General features: G+C 46.2%; 1 protein-coding gene across 10 annotated transcripts in view; it reads left to right on the forward strand.

The window, feature by feature from the left end:
- Positions 1-17,350, forward strand: part of RRBP1 (ribosome binding protein 1) — a 441,849-nt gene that overhangs the window by 253,438 nt on the left and 171,061 nt on the right. For all 10 annotated transcript variants that reach the window (XM_069607556.1, XM_069607549.1, XM_069607553.1 and 7 more), the window contains one exon: positions 4,892-4,982. In XM_069607556.1, coding sequence (XP_069463657.1) covers positions 4,892-4,982 — 91 coding nt within the window. The remainder of the gene's footprint in view (positions 1-4,891; positions 4,983-17,350) is intronic.

Consider the following 17,350-nt stretch of genomic DNA (forward strand, 5'->3'; position numbering starts at 1 on the left):
CTCCAGAGACTTGAATCGAGTCCATAATGTCCCCTCATCAGGTGCTGGACCTTGCAAATGACGAGAATCCGAGCAGCGATATTCTGGCGCTTTCTGTGCTCCTGAAAAACACGCCAAATCCACAGTCACATCCAGCCGTGAGGTACATCTTGCCTGGACCCTTCTTCCGTGATCCCTGCAAAGGTCTTTCCAAAGTCCTGTCTTCCATCTTCTAGATAAACCGAATCCATAAACCAGGTTTTTGGCTGCATATCCTGACGTCTTCCTGCTGCAACACCTCTTCTATGCTGAGTTACTGTGTTGGCTGGGGTTTTTACTTGTCTTCAGTCTCGTGTGATTCCTGTGTATTCTTGGGGTGCTACTGTGATTTGGAGTTCTCTCGTCCAGTTCACCCAGGCCCACTCCTGGAATCCTCCTAGGATGTCTTCTCTGAAGTCCCTGGACCTTGAATAACTTTCGAAGTGAACTACTCATTTGTTTGCCCAGTCTTCCTCAGGTACTCACTTTGCCAAACTGAGCCCTCGCTCACCCTGCCTACTGCTGGCTCTTAGACCACTAGGGTCCATCTTCTGCCCTTGAAAGAACTCACGTACTAGAATTGGGAAATGCTAGATAATTTAAAGGGTCTGCCTTGAAAAGTAGAATAGGTGCTGAAAAGTACTTACTGTTAAAGGAGTTGGTTGGTAACTTTAAACTCTGAGTGAATAGTTGCACAAAGTTATTACCTACCTTATATATGTTCTGCCATTCTGAAAAGTGTATAAAGCATTTACTTATCTTGAATAAGCTGTGTTCCTTCTTAAAAAGGTATTCTAAAGTCTAACTTTCCTCAGAAACTGTCTCGCCATTCTAACAGAGTAGATGGGTTAAATTACTCACCTGTGAATTGTGTTCCCATCTTCCCAAAAGTAATGCTGTTGGTTTCACTTTATTATTCCTGTTAGGATAATTGTACAAGTGTCCTCAATTGGGTCTTGATTCCACTGACTTGCTGTTAGCCTGTGCCGAATAGGTCTGCCTAGGTCATATTTGCCTTTTAGGTTGATTGTAACTCCTTAGAAAAGTATATAGGTTTTACTTACCTTGAGTATAAATGTCTTATCCTAAAATAAGTAAGAGTTATTGCTTCACTTAGTCTGTGAACTAAAAAGCAACTGTAATTGAACATTACACCCAAGGGTCAACTGCCCTAGAATAACTGTTATTCTGAATCCGAGTTATAGGTTTATACTGTTCTGGAATAAACGTTCCACTATTCAGGAAACTATATTGTCCCGTTGACTTACTATGAAATTTCTTGCTGAGCATCACATTCCAACCGGTAGGGTCTACTACCCTTGTATTACTGTAAGTTATCCAAAAGTAGCTATTGGTTTGGACTTCCCTAGAACTACTGTTAGGTGTTCTAAATAAGGTTATATGCTTTGGTCTGTGCACCTTCAAGCATAGTGTTGTGTTTTTATAATTTTAGTTGTATATAATGTGATAGTACTTAATTCCCCCAAGATGTATCTGGGCCTAATTGTAATTAAATAAATCATTTATTTTTACAATACCTAGTGTTTCATTGGACCATTTTGTATTACAATTTCTTTGTACTGATTCTACAGCCCTCTTTACTAAGATAATCCTGGATGCTCTGTCCACGCTACCATATACTCAGGTGGTACAGTCTTGTACTAAGAGTGGAGTCTTGTACTGTCTCAGTTGAATGGTTTTACTACTTCAGAAAATCTGTCCTAACACCTGATCCTTCAATATGTATGTCCTCTCTTAATCACAAAAAAGGCAATGATATACATGTCACGCACACGGCGATCTTCCTGCCTAACAGGGTAAACCATTTAAACACAGGGTCCCTCTTCTATAGCTTCGTGTTAGGCAAAGTTTGTATGCAGTACCCTTTGGGAACACTACAACAACTCTAACTACAGGTATAGGAAACCCAATCTTTGGTATAAGCTTGTACTACACAGTTTTGGTAGCGTGTTGAGCAGCCAGGCTTCTCTCAAGAGGGTTCAATGTGAACTGTAGGGGAGTTAGTGATTCACAGTGACAATTATTCAAATAAACTCTTACACACAAGGTTTCTTGAATAAACAATTATTAATATATTTATCCGTCAATTAGAGTAAGCCTTCTTCAGAAGGGAGCAATATAAAAAGTCACACACAAACCCACTTCAATATTATTCACTCTTAGTTTCTAAATCAGTAAAGACCCTTTTGGCATGGCCCCCAGACACAACTTACACCCTCAGGTGACTTCAGTAGCTAGGGTGCTGGGGACATTAATATCTTACTGTTTGCATTAGAATACTGTTAGAAGTTTTTATTGTTATTAGAACAAACCAGCGACCACAAATATTCTAAATCAGGCAAAGACTTTTGGATCCCCTAAGCATAGTCATTTAGTATAATAGGCTAAACCAAAGTCAATTGGCAAAAGTCTTATATAGGATGGAGCACAGTAGAAAAGTCTTTGCACAATGTTTTAGAAGTCTGTGAAGAAAAGAAGAATCAAATGTAGGGCCGCAAGCCGATAGACTTGTGAGTGGTAGAAGATGCAAGCAACTGTACAGCAAGAAGTAAGTTCTCTCAGACTTTTTACAGTACCTTTGTATTGAAAAAAAAGTGCAGCAGGTGACTTTGGTTCCTGAGCAGCTCGGCAGATCTCACTGTTCCTGGGCCTAAGTCATGGGGAAAAGAGGGAGTACTTCTTGGGACTCCTGCAATGGGATGGTCACTGCTCACAACCGGCAATCTTCAAATCAGTGGCTGTTTTGTGTTTTTGTTTCAGCTCTTCGCATCTACCGCAAATAGCAACACAGTGGTTCCTGGCTGTCGAGATGGGCTTTCCTTGCTTCTGGGGTCCCGCACTCTGTTGAGGGGGCTCAGGCTCGGTTAGTCCTGCTTCCTGGGAGTCCAGAGGATCTTCCTGGAGTTCTAGGCCAGCTTAAAAGCAACACACACAATCTGGTGTTCCTCTCCCTGGCTATATGGTTTCCAGCAGCAACTCTGTGGAAATTCAACCAGCTCCGAGAAGGATGTCCAGGTGGCTTACTTTGGAGTTGATTGGTCCCACCAACTCAAGGGGAGAAGTCGTCCTTGCAGTGGCTTCTCTGTCGATACGAATTTGGAGTTTCAGCACAGCGGCAGGGCTTCACCGGGGAAACCAACGGTCCAGCAGTTGCAGCAGGCGTCCTATTCTTCGGTTCCTTCGTCCAGTGGTCCACTCTGCCTTCCAAGCCAAAAGCTTCGCCTTTTATTCAGTTCTCTCCCATTCATTTCAGCCTAGCTGTCAGTCACCCAGCTGAGTGACTGTCCTTGCCAGACAGTCAGCTGGCCAATCGCTACAGAGTACATTTGGGTCTCCAAGGAGACTAAGCACAGGGAGTTTCAGGCACCTCCCTCACTTCCTGCTCATCCCAGACACCCTGGAGCCAGAGGCGGGTTTCTCTCAGAAACCCTGCCAAAGGCGAAATGAACAAAGAGACCAAACTTGGTTTGGTGCGCAGACAAACTCTCTAAAAGGACCTTCCCACAAAGACCTGGCGAAAAAAGACTGGGCACCATTTTTAGCAAAGATGGCTGTTCTCCATTTTGAAAAAGATGGCTCCCGCAGTTACTTTACCGGAGCCGCGACGGTCGCGGTAAATGTAAACCAAGGTAGTTCAAAACGAAACCACTGCCACCAGCCAGTCAATTGCAGAAAGGCTAACATATAATATGCTACATAAGAAGCTAGACCCAGGGGATACTAAGTAACCCCTCCAGCACTCTATTGTAAGGTAGTGTGTGCTGGATCTAGAAAGTTACAATGCTAAGTAATGTCAATTTCACTTTACTGCTCTGGGAAACAGTAGTTGATCCCAGAGAAGGTATTGGGAAATCTGGAAGACTTCCCTGAGGCACTGCACTGAAGGTGCAGTGTGAGACAGTTGTAAAATATGATGCCTATGGAGTTGGTTAGACTCCATAACCAAAAGAACCAGTGTATAAAATCACATTCAAAATAAACGAGATAGTGGGGAAAAAGGGTTTCGCTCTCTCCAGGTAAAAATAAATCAAGTCCTCAAAATCCAGCAAAGTTGCTGGGGGTCGCTAAGGTGGAGGGAATTAACACATTTTTGAGAATTCTCCCTAACAGTTGGACTTCAGAAAAACTGTCCTAGCAGTGACTCTACTAACTTGTGTAGTACGAACATGTACTAATAAGTGGGTTACCTTATACCAAGAGGACAAGACTGGTGTAGTCTCCTGCATCAGATCTTGCATAACAGAATCGTAGTGGCGTTACAGTTGATGTGGTATTGCGTCCTTTTGCCGACAACAGATTTTCCGACTGGTCTTTTGCCGCTGGAGTTTTGCTGAAATGTTTTGGGGGGGGTGGGAAAGGTTAAATAAAGGGTTTGGGGGAAGGTAAATCAAACAAATTAGAGGAAGGGGATAGGTGGGGTATCCCGCAAAAATAATGTAAAAACAATGTCGATTATGTGTTTTGACAAAACTCCCGCGGCAAAACACCAGTGGGAAAAAAGGGGGTCGGCGAAATGACATGGAACTGTTGATGTGAGGTCCAAATAGATCTGCCGTCAGGCTGGCTCCCATTATTTTGCTTTCCAAAAATCTTTTACCTAACTTGTATCAAACTCCTAGGGGGGCAGAAGTATGTACAGCATCTTGATCTCTTCAGACCTCAAGCTGCAGGACTATAGTTACAGAGGAGTACAGATGAGTAATGTTTTCCTTTTTGAAATTGCTCTAGGAAAAGCATATTTCGACACATAATGTCAATTTTGTGGCACTTTGAAATCTTCTGTTGTTTTTGAATACAGTGGATGTTAGTAGCACAAGGTTCGATTTTTCTAACTGGATGTCATTTTTTTCAGGCTTCAAGAAAAAGAACATTTAATTTTGTCATTAGAGAAGGAAGCTGCCACACTCAAAGAAACAATGGAACAGCAAAGGATAACAAATCATGTAAGAAAGTTGTATTTTCGCAGTAGGAATGACATTACAGAATGAATATTAAATATGCTAAATTACTCAAGCAGAAGTGATGGCGGGTGGCTGTGGATTTCCATTTTAAGAAGTGTGAAATCCAATGCAAAGCGCTTTGTACACAGATTTCATTTGTTGTGTAAAATGTTTTGATAGCAGTATGATGGGGTTTTTCCCAGCCCTCCTATTTAAGGGTCTCAAGGAGGGCACTTCAATACCCTTTTCCTCAAGTTATGGGATGTATCCACCTTCCAGTGCTCGGGGCATAAACCGCAAACCTTATTTTCATATATTGCATTTTCTCCTCCTCCCAGATTTGAAATGTTACTATTTCACCCTCAACCACTACTGGGGTGGTTGATCTTTTTGAACAGAATGTATTCAATATAGTCTGAATCCCGATAGATTTGAATGCACACTTGGTTGCCACTTGTCCAATAGTTCTATAGAAAGTTTATTTATTGGTGGTTAAGCCTCTGATCGATCTCCCGTTCCCCACCCCTCTCTCCTCCACACACATTGGAGATCACAGGCATTGGTGTCAGTCATAGTGTGGACAGATGCACTTCATTAATCTATACAGAATTGAAGTCTGGAGTGTTCATTTCATAGGATGTACAAAGGTCAGCTATTAAAACTTGAGAGTTCACCTGATGGCTTGCTGTGTAGTTCTGAAGATTTACAATTTCCGGGAAGTGATGGTTTTTTATTCTGTTTTTTGTTGTCGGGGTACATATTTAAATGTACAGAAAGAACCCAAGAAATATGTAACTTTGGCTGATCTTTCTATGCTGTGAACTGGCAGAGGTGTGATCTGACCCTTTTCTATTATGGCTCTGTTAGGCAGAATTGCATGCAGTACCCTCTGGGACCACCACATACAATTAGGACTACAGGTATAAGCAAAATCCAGCCTTTGCTATAAGTGTGTGCTACAGTTTTGTGGTAGCGAGCCGAGCATCCAGGCTTATCTCAAGAGGGAATGTGAGCAGTACACAAGGTTACGCAGAGTTCTTACAGTCACAGTGGTTCAAGTAGACACTTATACTCAAGGTTTCTCGGTAAAACGCTTGTTAATTTATTACACAATCATTTAGAAAACCTTCACTAGAAGTAGGCAACTTAATATTATACACAAACACTCCAAAAGCAAACCAATAAGTTTCTGTAGAAATTAGGCTCCCCTGAAATAGGAGCAAAATGGCATTTCAGTTGCTTTCAATGGGAGCAGAAAGGCACAAGTTAGCAGAATAGATCACAAATACTTTCTTGGGCAGTGCAAATAGTTAAAGTTCACTAGAGCACTCGATTCAGTTCAATAGGCATAGGCCAAAGTCAATGCACTAGTGTCTTGGATAGGAAAGAGCAGTTCTTGAAGTAAACGGTAAAGTCTTTGCCAAAGTTCTCAAAAGTAGTTTGTATGAAAAAGAATCATATGTTGGGTCACAAGCTGATTAGGCCTGCAAGTTGGGAAATTTCCACAAACTTTCACTGTGAGAGAAGCGTTCTCTCAATCGGGTTGGCACGCTAGCTTTAGTATGAAGCAAAAGATGCAGCTGAAGACATTGGTTCCTGGCAGTTCCTGCAGATCTCACTATCCTGAGCCTCAGTCGTGGGGACAAGAGGGAGGACGTCGGGGGGACTCCTGCATTGCACGGGATTGTCAAAACGCTAACAAAATGGAGTCACTTCAGTTCGAGTAGCTGTTCATCAAGCACACAAGCTGGTGTCATTCCCCCTGGTTAATCCTAACCAGCTTCGAGAATGGTATGCAGGTGGCTTACGGGTTGATTGGTCCAACCAACTCAAAGGGAGAAGTTGTCCTTGAAGGGGCTTCTCTGTCGAGATGAACTTGGCAATTCGGACCTGAACCATGGCTTGACAGTGCAAACCAACGGTCCAGGAGTTGCAGCAGCCATCCTCTTCCAGCTTGTCTTCGGTTCTTTCGTTCCACTGGTCGACTCTGCATTCCAGTCCAGGAGACTCTCCTTTTAAACTGTTTTCTCCCATTCATTCCAGCCTAGCTGCCACCAGCCATTTCGATGTAAAAGGGTGGCATTTGACTGCTACGTGAGTTTCTAGACACAGGGGATACTAGGTAAACCCTCCAGCACTCTATAGGAAGATAGTGTGTGCTGGGTCTAGGAATTTAAAAAGACTAGTAAAGTCAATTTAACCTTACATTCTCCAGCATTGGATCTTTCATGGATTCACATGCTTAGAATATTCCCCGTCGACAGACTGGGAACCCTCGGTAAGCTTATAAAGCCGTTTCCCATAGGAAAACGTTCGACACTTTCGTGTCCTATCTAGGTCGTTTTGGGCCGCGCACACATGCCCCACTAGGACGTAGCGGTAGAAATGCCCCACCCCCGCGGCTCCCTTCAGGTTTCAACCGTTTCCAAAGTAGTGGGAGCACCTCGTGCAGTCTACTATTTTGTTTAGGTTGTGCTGTTGCAGTTTTCTCCTGATGTCGGGAAAAGCGCTGTTCTGCCCGTGCGCTACGTGCGGGTTGAAGGTGTACGAGTGGGACGGACATATGGATTGCATATACTGTCTACACCCTCATCATTCGGCAGCCAAGTGCGACATATGTAAGGGTTTCTCCCAGAAGACTCTTTAGTATTTAGTATTTTATTTATTTCTATAGCGCACCAGGCCCAGGGGCAACCGGGCGCTTAACTTAGTTACAACAAGATGAAGGCATGACAAGGCATGTGACAGAGTATTACAGGAGTATTACAAGAAGATTTACAAAATTTACAAAATATACATTCAAGCGAATATAGATAAGGCAGTGATTTACAGGATAGTTAATAATGGATGCAGAGTAGGTCAAAGTGCAAGTAGGGCAGTAAGCTGGTGTTAGCTGTCTTGGGCGGATAGCCAAGCTTTGGTAAGGTGTTTGAATTTCAGGAAGGAAGGTTCTGCTCTAAGGTCATTGGGGAGTGAGTTCCAAAGTTTGGCTGCCAGGATGGGGAAGCTGGTTCCACCTGATCTTTGGAGATTAAAACGCGGGATGACAAGGCAGTTGGCTTGGGCCGCTCTGCGAGGTCTGGTGGAATTGTGGAAAGAGAATCTGTTTGCCAGGTAACGAGGGGCTTGGTTGTGGAGGCATTTGTGTGTGAGAGCCAAGGACTTCAAGGAGATGCGATGAGGGATAGAGAGCCAGTGCAGGTTGCGCCTGGTGTCAGATATATGCTGGCGCCTAGGAATGTTAAGGGCCGCTCTGATCGCATTGTTTTGGACAATTTGTAGCTTGTTTAAGTTGCGGAGATTAGTACCTAGATAGAGGGCATTACAGTAGTCGACCTTGGATAGTACGAGGGTCCTGGCCAAGGTTACGCAGTTGGCAGTGGTTAGGAACGAGCGACAGGCGGTGATGAGCTTGCAAGTATACGCTGCTGCAGATGAGACTGCGTTGGACTGTCTAGTCAAGGATAGGGTTGAGTCGATGTAAATCCCTAGGGTTTTCGTGTCCTTGGCAATAGGGATGGTGTTCCCATCAATGGTGAAAGACTTGAAAGCAGGGTCAAGTTTAGTGAGTTTTTGTGGTGAACCAAGAATGAGGAGCTCTGTCTTTTCATCATTTAGGCAGAGGCCGTGTTGGGCCATCCACGCTTGGATCGGAGTCGAAGACTTGTGGCATGGTTGAACGACGGAGCGGGGGCATACCCGCCTTCGGAGGTGGGCTCCATGCGCAGCGCGGCCTCCGTGTCAAAATCTTCAGGGGCTCTGCGCCGCTCAACGTCGTCAGAACCCCCGGTGAAGAAATCGCAACCGGCGGAGAGAGAATCATCAGAAGGCCATTCCAAGGACTCTTCATCGAAGAAGGCCTCGTCATCCTCATCTTCAACGAGGAAAGACAGAAAAGAAAAATCTAAATCCTCCTCGGGCGATCATCATAGATCGGCCTCAGGTCGAGATGCAGAAAAACGCTGGTAGAGTTCGGAAAAGGCGCGAACGCCTCATAGGCCTGCACGACCACCAACGTCGTCGACGGTAGGGCAGCCGTCGACTACTTCTCTGCCGCTGACGCAGTTGGCCTCAACCGTTCCTGGACCGCAGACGACGACGTTGATGACGGAGCCGACTATCGTTTCGTCGACAGAGATCCCGCAAGAGGCCTGGCGTCCAGAGGTATACGACCCAATTTTGCCAGAGACACTCCTGCAGCAAGAGGCCTTGCCTGTGTCCTCGGGAGACGAGGATGTGAGAATAGCTGGCCCTGCAGAAGTAGGGTTACCAGGCCTCTCTCAGGGAGCATTCCGGGTTCTACCCCTCTCACTTTTGTCATTGGAAGTTTTATCCACGTTGCTGAAGACACTGGATGACAGACTACTTCGAACAACTGTGGCTAGGTCGGTCATCGACGACCCGGGCCCATCTCGTCGACCATCGCCGTCCACCCCTGCGGCAGTGCCGCCGGATGCAAACCTCTCGGCCCCAGGCAGCGAGGAAGGGGAGCTGATGGATTTGGACTCGGACAGCAGAGCCTCGTCAGTTGTCTCCCTTTCCCCCTCCAGGGATCCAACCTGGGAGTCCGAAGCAGAATTGGAAACCCTGAGAAGCCCGGCTCAGCCGTCTCCCCCAGACGATATTGGGTCATTTCACACCATGATGGCCAGGGCCTGTACAGAATTCGTGCTGGCCCAGGAAGAAGAGAAAAAGGACGGTTTTCTTTTCGACCACATGGGGGGAAAAGGAGACGGTCGATGTTTTCAGTACCCATCCTGGATCATGTGTGGAAGGAAGGATTGCAGACCATGCACCACCCTTTCTCGGAACCAGCGATAAAGGGTCATCTAGAGAAAAAATGTAAGGCCCCGGACTCTACTCCCAAGTGCCTTTCCTCCCAACCAACTCCTGACTCAGTGCTATCGGCGGCGGCGAGGAAGGCGAGGGCCTAGCACAAGTGCACGACCGCCCCCGAAAAGTGATGCCAGACGACAGGATGCTTTTGGCAAAAAAGTGCTGTCGGTAGGTGCTACCACAGTAAAAGCGGCCAATTCTCTAGCCATAGTTGCCAGATATGGCAGGGAGATGTGGCACCGGCTGGCTCCTATACTGGAACACCTTCCGGATGAACATCGCAAAGCGGCAATGTTGCTGGTCAGGGAAGGTGAAGAGGCTTCCAATCATGCCATAGACATCGCAGTGGACCACAGAGTCGGGGTTTAAGCAGGTGAATAACGGTGTGGTTCTCAGGCGGCAGGCATGGCTAAAATGCACCAACTTCTGACCGGAGGTGCAGTACAAGGTACTGGATATGCCTTTTGAAGGAGACCTCCTCTTTGGCGAGAAGGTGGACGAAGCCCTGAAGGGCATGAAAGAGGACTCTGGCATGGCACGTTCCTTGGGGGGCCCTCCAGAGTGGTCGGAGTTTCCGGTCTTTTCGTCCCTTCAGGGGAGCATCGGGAAATTCCAGATTCTCAGCATCGAGGGATAGATCCTTCTGTAGGCCAGCATACCCCTCCCAGGGATACAGACGGGCTTCGCAAGCAGCTAAACGTCGCCGGGACTACCAGGCCCCCAAGGAGAGAGCAGGTTACTCGTCAACGAGGGATAAGCAGACCAAGGACCATCAATGACGGGCATCAGAACGTTCTGGGGGGCAGAGTATCATGTTACATCAACGAATGGGAGCAAATAACGGATCAATGGGTGTTGGACACTGTAAGATACGGACATTCCCTGCAATTCAAAAGCAACCCTCCGCACATTCCACCAGCGTTTGTAGCTCAATCCCATCTGAGCGTGTTGCAGCAGGAAGTAGCACTTAAGCTACAAAAAGGTGCTATAGAATTGGTTCCGTCGTCACAAAGGGGTCAAGGGGTTTATTCCCGATACTTTATGGTGAAAAAGCCAAACGGAAAGTGGCATCCCATCCTAGATCTGTGCGAGCTAAACAAATTGTTGAAAAGCATAAAATTCAAGATGCTCACGCTCCAAGAAGTGATCCGGTCAGTTCAAGAAGGAGATTTTCTGGCGTCTCTGGACCTAAACGACGCGTACTTCCACATACCGATGTGTCGGCGACACAAGAAGTTCCTAAGGTTTGTGGTAGGACGGACTCACTACCAGTTCACAGTACTTCCCTTTAGGCTGAAATCTTCCCCCAGAACGTTCACGAAATGTTTGGCCCCGGTGGCAGCCTGGCTGAGAAGGCAAGGCCATCATGTATACCCGTATCTCGACGACTGGTTGGTGAGGGGGGTCCTCCCCTATGTCGACGCACAGAAGTCTGCAGGCCACCATGAACCTCTTACAACGGCTGGGGTTTGCGATAAACTTTAGAAATCCTCGTGAACACTGTCAAGAAAATTGGTGTTCCTGGGCGCACAGTTCGAGACCCAGTCAGGGTTAGTGAGGCCATTCCTTCGACAGGATCACCAGACTCAGTCGATTGGCAGGTCAGTTGAAAATCAATACCAGACTGTCAGTGAGAAAATATATGTCGATTCTGGGCGCTATGGCGTCCTGCGTTCCTCTGGTGGCCAACTGCCGCCTGTTCATGAGGCCAGTGCAACAGTTTGTGGCGGACCGATGGACGCAGGCTCAAGGCCTCTGGTCAGACAAACTGACCGTCGACGACGACGATGAGCTCCTACTAGCTCTTCAGTGGTGGAAAAGTGTCCAGAATCTATCCAAAGGAGTACCCCTACAGGAGCCGGAGTTTCGGTTAACGACAGTGACGGACTCGTCCCTAACTGGCTGGGTGGCACACATGGGCACTCTGCAAACACAAGACCGTTGGTCTCAGAGGGAATCTCTCCTGCACATCAACGTTCTGGAACTGAGAGCAGTGCGCTGGGCCCTGAGGGCGTTCCTGCCTCACATCAGAGGGTCCACAGTGAGAGTTTTGACAGACAACACCACGGCGATGTTTTACTTGAGGAAGCGGGGCGGCACACGATCCAGAACCCTTTCCATCGAGGCTCAGAAGGTGTGGCACTGGGCTCTGAAACACAATATATCCATTGTAGCTCATCACCTTCCAGGAGTAAGGCGCGAACAGGCGGACTCGCTCAGCAGAAATATGGACCAGATTCACGAGTGGGAAATAGACACTGGTCAATTGTCGAAGGTCTTTGAGAAATGGGGGCGGCCTCCGCTGGATCTCTTCTCCACGAAGAGGAACAAGAACAAGAAGTGCGAGATGTATGCCAGCAGGTGGCCACAGGAAGGTTCGCTGGGGGAAGCGTTCTCCTTCCCCTGGACGGACAAGTTCCTCTACGCCTTTCCTCCGTTTCCTCTGATACAGAGAACTCTGCAGTGGATACGCAGGTACAGGTGCCGAGTCATCCTGGTGGCACCGTGTTGAACGTTTTCCTATGGGAAATGGCTTTGTAAGCTTACCGAGGGTTCCCAGTCTGTCGAGTGTGAATATTCTAAGCATGCGAATCCATGAAAGATACCAATGCTGGAGAAATGGAGTTAAAGGTAAGAAACTATTCCCTTCTCTGGGAAACAGTAGTTTATCCCAGAGAAGGTATTTAAACCGTTGGGAAGTCTAAAAAGACATCCCTGTGTCACTGCACTGATGGTGCTGTGTAACACACATGAAAAGATGCCTAGAGTTATCTTAAAACTCCATAATTTAAGAACACAAGAGTAAAACATACATCAAAATACATGAGAGTGAGAAAAAAGGCTCACTCTTTCCAGGTAAAAATCAAGTCCTCAAAAATCCAGCAACGTTACTGGGGGTCTCTAAGGTGAAGGGAATTAGCACATTTTTGAGAATTCTACTTAACAGGGTCTGACACCTTTAGTGCATAGCCCTGGAATGGCCTTCTGAAAGTGCTTAAGGTGCTCTACCTATAGAAACAAATATAGCTAATGGACATTGAAAAGGAAAACTGTGTTCTTCCAATCAAAAAGTGCCTTGTTGGCTTGTTATTGGATTTTGCAAGGACAGTCTGTGTCCAAAGGGGTTTAGTTAGCTGGAGTCACCTACTTGTCTGACACCCCTCCCCTTGCAATCCTAAACTGCGATTTATCACGCTAGACGGGGCTTGCTGTTCATTTCTGTGCCAATTACCTTTAACCTTTGAGATCCCCCGCTCTTTTTTTGCTATACTGAAGGCTTTTTAATTTTGACTCCTGAGTGAGTGGGACCTTTTTCTCGCTCCCTCATGTGTTTTCCAGAGTATGATTTTCTATGTTCCTTACAAGTCTGGTATACTCCGTAGGCATCTGCTTTTGCATTGAGACACAAAGCACCTTTTTGTGCAGTGCCACTGAGCAGTCCTTTGGCCTTCTCCTGATGTTTAACTACATATCCTTGGGTGAACTACCGTTCCCAAGAATAGTAAGATCACCCCTGACTTACTTACTTTATTTAATGGGCCCAGCACACACCACTCTGTGTAGTGCTGGTGCTGGGGGCGTTACATAGTTATTCCTTTAACCCATTCCTCATGTAACATTTTTGTCACATGACCTCACTTGAATGGCTGGTTGCAGTGCTGTTTTTTTTTCTTGTTTTTCTTTCTTTTTTTTACTAGCTAATGACATGCATCTGCAGGCTGATAACTCAGCTGCAGTGTTGCACACAACAGTGACTATTGTCTCAAAATGGCCCCCCATCTTCTTTTTTGCCAGTTCTTGTTAGTTTCTTCTAGGCTTTTACTCTCTTTGCATTAGGTTTGAGTCCTTTGTGTAGTTTGCCTTTGGCGGGCTTCAGCCCCGAAGCCCACCCAGGCTCCAGCGTGTCTAAAAAGGCAGGAAGTGATGGAGGGTCTGAGTGAAACCAGTTCCAATTGGCTGTCTGGTTGTCCGGGAGGACAGCCACCCTGAGGTGTGATTGACACCCTAGGGCTGTGAATGAATGGGAACTTGACTTGACCACTGGAGGACAACATTCGAAGCAGAAGATGCCAGCAGCACCCTTGTGGACCGCAAAGTGCCTGGGGAAGCCCCGCAGCTATGCTGACCCTTTTTTCGAATCGTCAGGGAAGACCCGTAAAGGACGACTTCCTCCCTTAGGCTGGTGGGACCAACTAGCCTCGAGACAAACTCAATTTGGCATAACCTCTGACTTGCTGCAAATTTCCAAGGCTGCAGAAGCCCAATACCCGGGGTACCTCAACCACTTGTGAGTGCATTGTTTTCCGAAGTCAAAATCCTGCCAGATCTTAGTGGGCATCCAGAGGGCCCTACAGAAGCAAGAAATCCACAGCCAAAGTCCCCTCACCAGAGTCCATGACCGAGGGATCAAGGAAATCCTAACCAGAGCTTTTCGTCGTTCATTGGTGCTGAGAAAAAGGTGCCAAAATCACAAAGAGCTGCTGAATCGACGTAAATCCATCACTGCAGAGTCCCTCTCTCGAGTGCTGCCGTTGCCTCAGGAGCCCGCCAGACGTCCTCCCTTTCGTCCCCACAACCAAGGACCAGGAACAAGGGTCTACTGCATTACACCGTGAAGGCAACCAGCTGGAACACTTTCTTCATTTTCAAGGTACTGTGGGGCTTGGGGTGCTTTATCCTTTTGCCATTGGGGGTGCCTCCTATCTTTGGGAGTGTGATTTAACCCTACACTAAGTTGATCTCAACTTACCTGCACTGGCCTTACACTTGTGCTTTCTAAAGGTGACTCCTCTTGAGTTGCTGTGATTTCTCTTTTTAACATTGATTATTTCAGAACATGTTTTTAGGAAGAGGAGCATCAGAACTTTGACTTTGTCCATTGACTTTGGCTGTCCTGGCTCCATAAGGGCTGCCTTCTGAACCCATTGGCTTTGGCAGTGCTTGTTCCCATTAAAGGTTTTAAATATTTAACACTTTAGTGCTAGGATAATTGACTGCCTGCATCCCTTTGGGAGAATCTAACTGTTCTTACAACCTATCAGTCTGTTCAGATCTAACCCTAACCGTTCCTTCCTTGAAAAACCAATATTGCACAAGTGAAACTATATAAATGCTATACTGATCTCAAATGACATCACCTCCGGCTGCTGGAACATGTTTAACATATGAATGACTTACTCACCTGCTTTATTGTTTACGGTTTGAATTAAAACGTACCTCGGGATTAATGTTACAGCTTATTACTGCTTTTTAAAGAGGGCTTTAAATAAGTTTGAGTATAAATAATGAATGTATCCTATAACTTTAAGTGATTAATTGGATACTTGTATTTACTGGTTTCATTGCACTGCTCTAACACTCACATTACCCTCTTAGGATAGGTCTGACTGCTCAGTCACACTACCAACTTGTGTATTACAGGCCTATATTAAAAGGTGTTACCTAATGTCCTGTGTAGTCCCACACCAGTGGGACTGCACTAATTCTTACCGAACGCTTGCTCCCTTAATTTGTCAGAGTTCTGGAAATGGTGGATGTGTTGAGACTCCTAAAATCTACAAAGATACAAGATGCTCAAGTCGGGGGTCTATACCTTTTTTATGGTAGAATAAGAATAGCACTCAGTGGTCTTTCTTTTGTATTTGCCCAATACGGTCATTGTTAGGGAGATTTATCATTTGTATGCTTCATCCCCTCCCCTCTCCTAGTGATACCCCCAGCACTTCTTGCTGGACTTCTGGACCTTTTTCTTTATATCCCGAATGAGTGGAGCCTTTTTCCACTCATTCATTCTGATGGGCTCTGTGTTTTGGAACTCTGTTCTGTTTTACCTGTCCTATGGAGGAAAGTAGACTTCATATCTCTTTATGGCATCTGTATTTTACTATTGCAGCACACTGCCCCATAGGGGCAGTGTTGCTGGGCACCCTTTGGGTTCTCCTTGGAGACCATTTTCTATATCCTACAGAGTAACTACAGTTACTTGGTCACCCCACCACTCACTCTCTCTCTCTTCCTGTGACTTTTATGTCACATAGACATCCTCCTAGTTATGGCTCGTGGTAGTGGGCATGTTCTACCAACTATTGTGATTTTTCTACCGCAGGCTAGGATAGGCACAATAGGAGCACCTGAGTACCAACTTGGTGGCTCCTTTCTTTTTTCACCATTTCTAGGTATGGTTGTTCTTTGTTAGCCCTTCTACCATTCTGGAAGGGGTAGGTCTGTGTCTCTTTTGCCTTTGGTGGGATTCCTCGGGGTATCCCTGCCTAGGCTCCCGTTTGTCTGGGCAGGCTGGATGTTGTTGAGTAGGAGATTTTCACTCGCGTGCCCTTTGTCTACCTTAGTGGAATGAGCTCCCACTGGGTGTCTTGGTGTCCTGATTGGACAGCCACCCGCTCCTTTCTGTGAAGTGAGGGATTGCAGAGGAGTGTGTGCTGAAACTGAATAAAAAGGTGAAGGGCAAGTCGACCACTGGAAGCAGAATTAACCGAAGAGGACTACCAGAGACTCCTGCAGACCCTTGCATCACTGTGAATCGACCATTGTTGTCCTCTGTTTTCTGTGCTACAAAGTAACTCTGAAGACGACTCCTTCCTTTTGTCTGTCGGGAACAACCAGTCCCAAGACTAACTTTAATCAGAGCCATCTCCCGAGGTCCTGTGTGCTTCCAGAGCTGCAGAACCCCAATACCAGGAGACCTCTCACCGAATTGAAGTGCATTGTTGTGGAAAGGTCGAATCTGCCCAAGACGTTGCTAACCTCCAGGTGAACCTTCAGAGACACAATCTGACCTGTCCAAGTCCCCTCAGCAGAGTGCAGGACTTCAGCAACTGAAGATTGACCGGGCAAATCACATCCTTTGTTGGTGCTGAAGAAAAGGCACCAAACCGCAGTGACACCAGAGAAGTTGCTGAAACCCGTGGCAGAGGTCCTCCCTCGAGCCTGCCGCTGAGATCCCGTCCATTGTCCTGCCTTTCATCACCAGACCAAGCAATCTGGAGGTCGGGTCCAGCGCTGCCACATCGAGGAGAACCAGCCATGAGCATTTCTTCAAACCAAAGGTACTGTGAGGGGAAAAAAGTATTGGTATTGCTTACCTTAATCCGAAAGGTCACTCCAAAGCATTGCAGTGCACGTAGAGCTGTCCAGTTCAACCCCTTTGTGCCCAAGCCACTGGTTGTGTCCCTTTAGCAAGTCCTTTACCAGGGTCTCTATTGTTGGTTGTATCCTCTTACATCTTGGAGACACAAAAAAATACCCAAAATATCTAAACTTGGCTCTGTTCTGTTGGGTTTGGGATTCTCGTTCTTGACTGTCTCTTAACACAATGCTCTGCTTGATTTTTATGTCTTAAACTAGTCAGCTCTGCTAGTTATTGAATAGTCACCTAATTACTATGTGCATGCAATGTATTATTCCCCTTTTTTTTATTTTTGTGTTTGCACAGAATATAGTTTTCTTAAAGGCCATTAGTCATACAAATGGCAGTGGATGCTATACAAATAACATCACATAACAATATATTGGGAGTT

The sequence above is a fragment of the Ambystoma mexicanum genome, chromosome 4q, assembly GCF_040938575.1.
Source record: "Ambystoma mexicanum isolate Mex_15411 chromosome 4q, UKY_AmexF1_1, whole genome shotgun sequence".
Lineage (NCBI taxonomy): Eukaryota > Metazoa > Chordata > Amphibia > Caudata > Ambystomatidae > Ambystoma > Ambystoma mexicanum.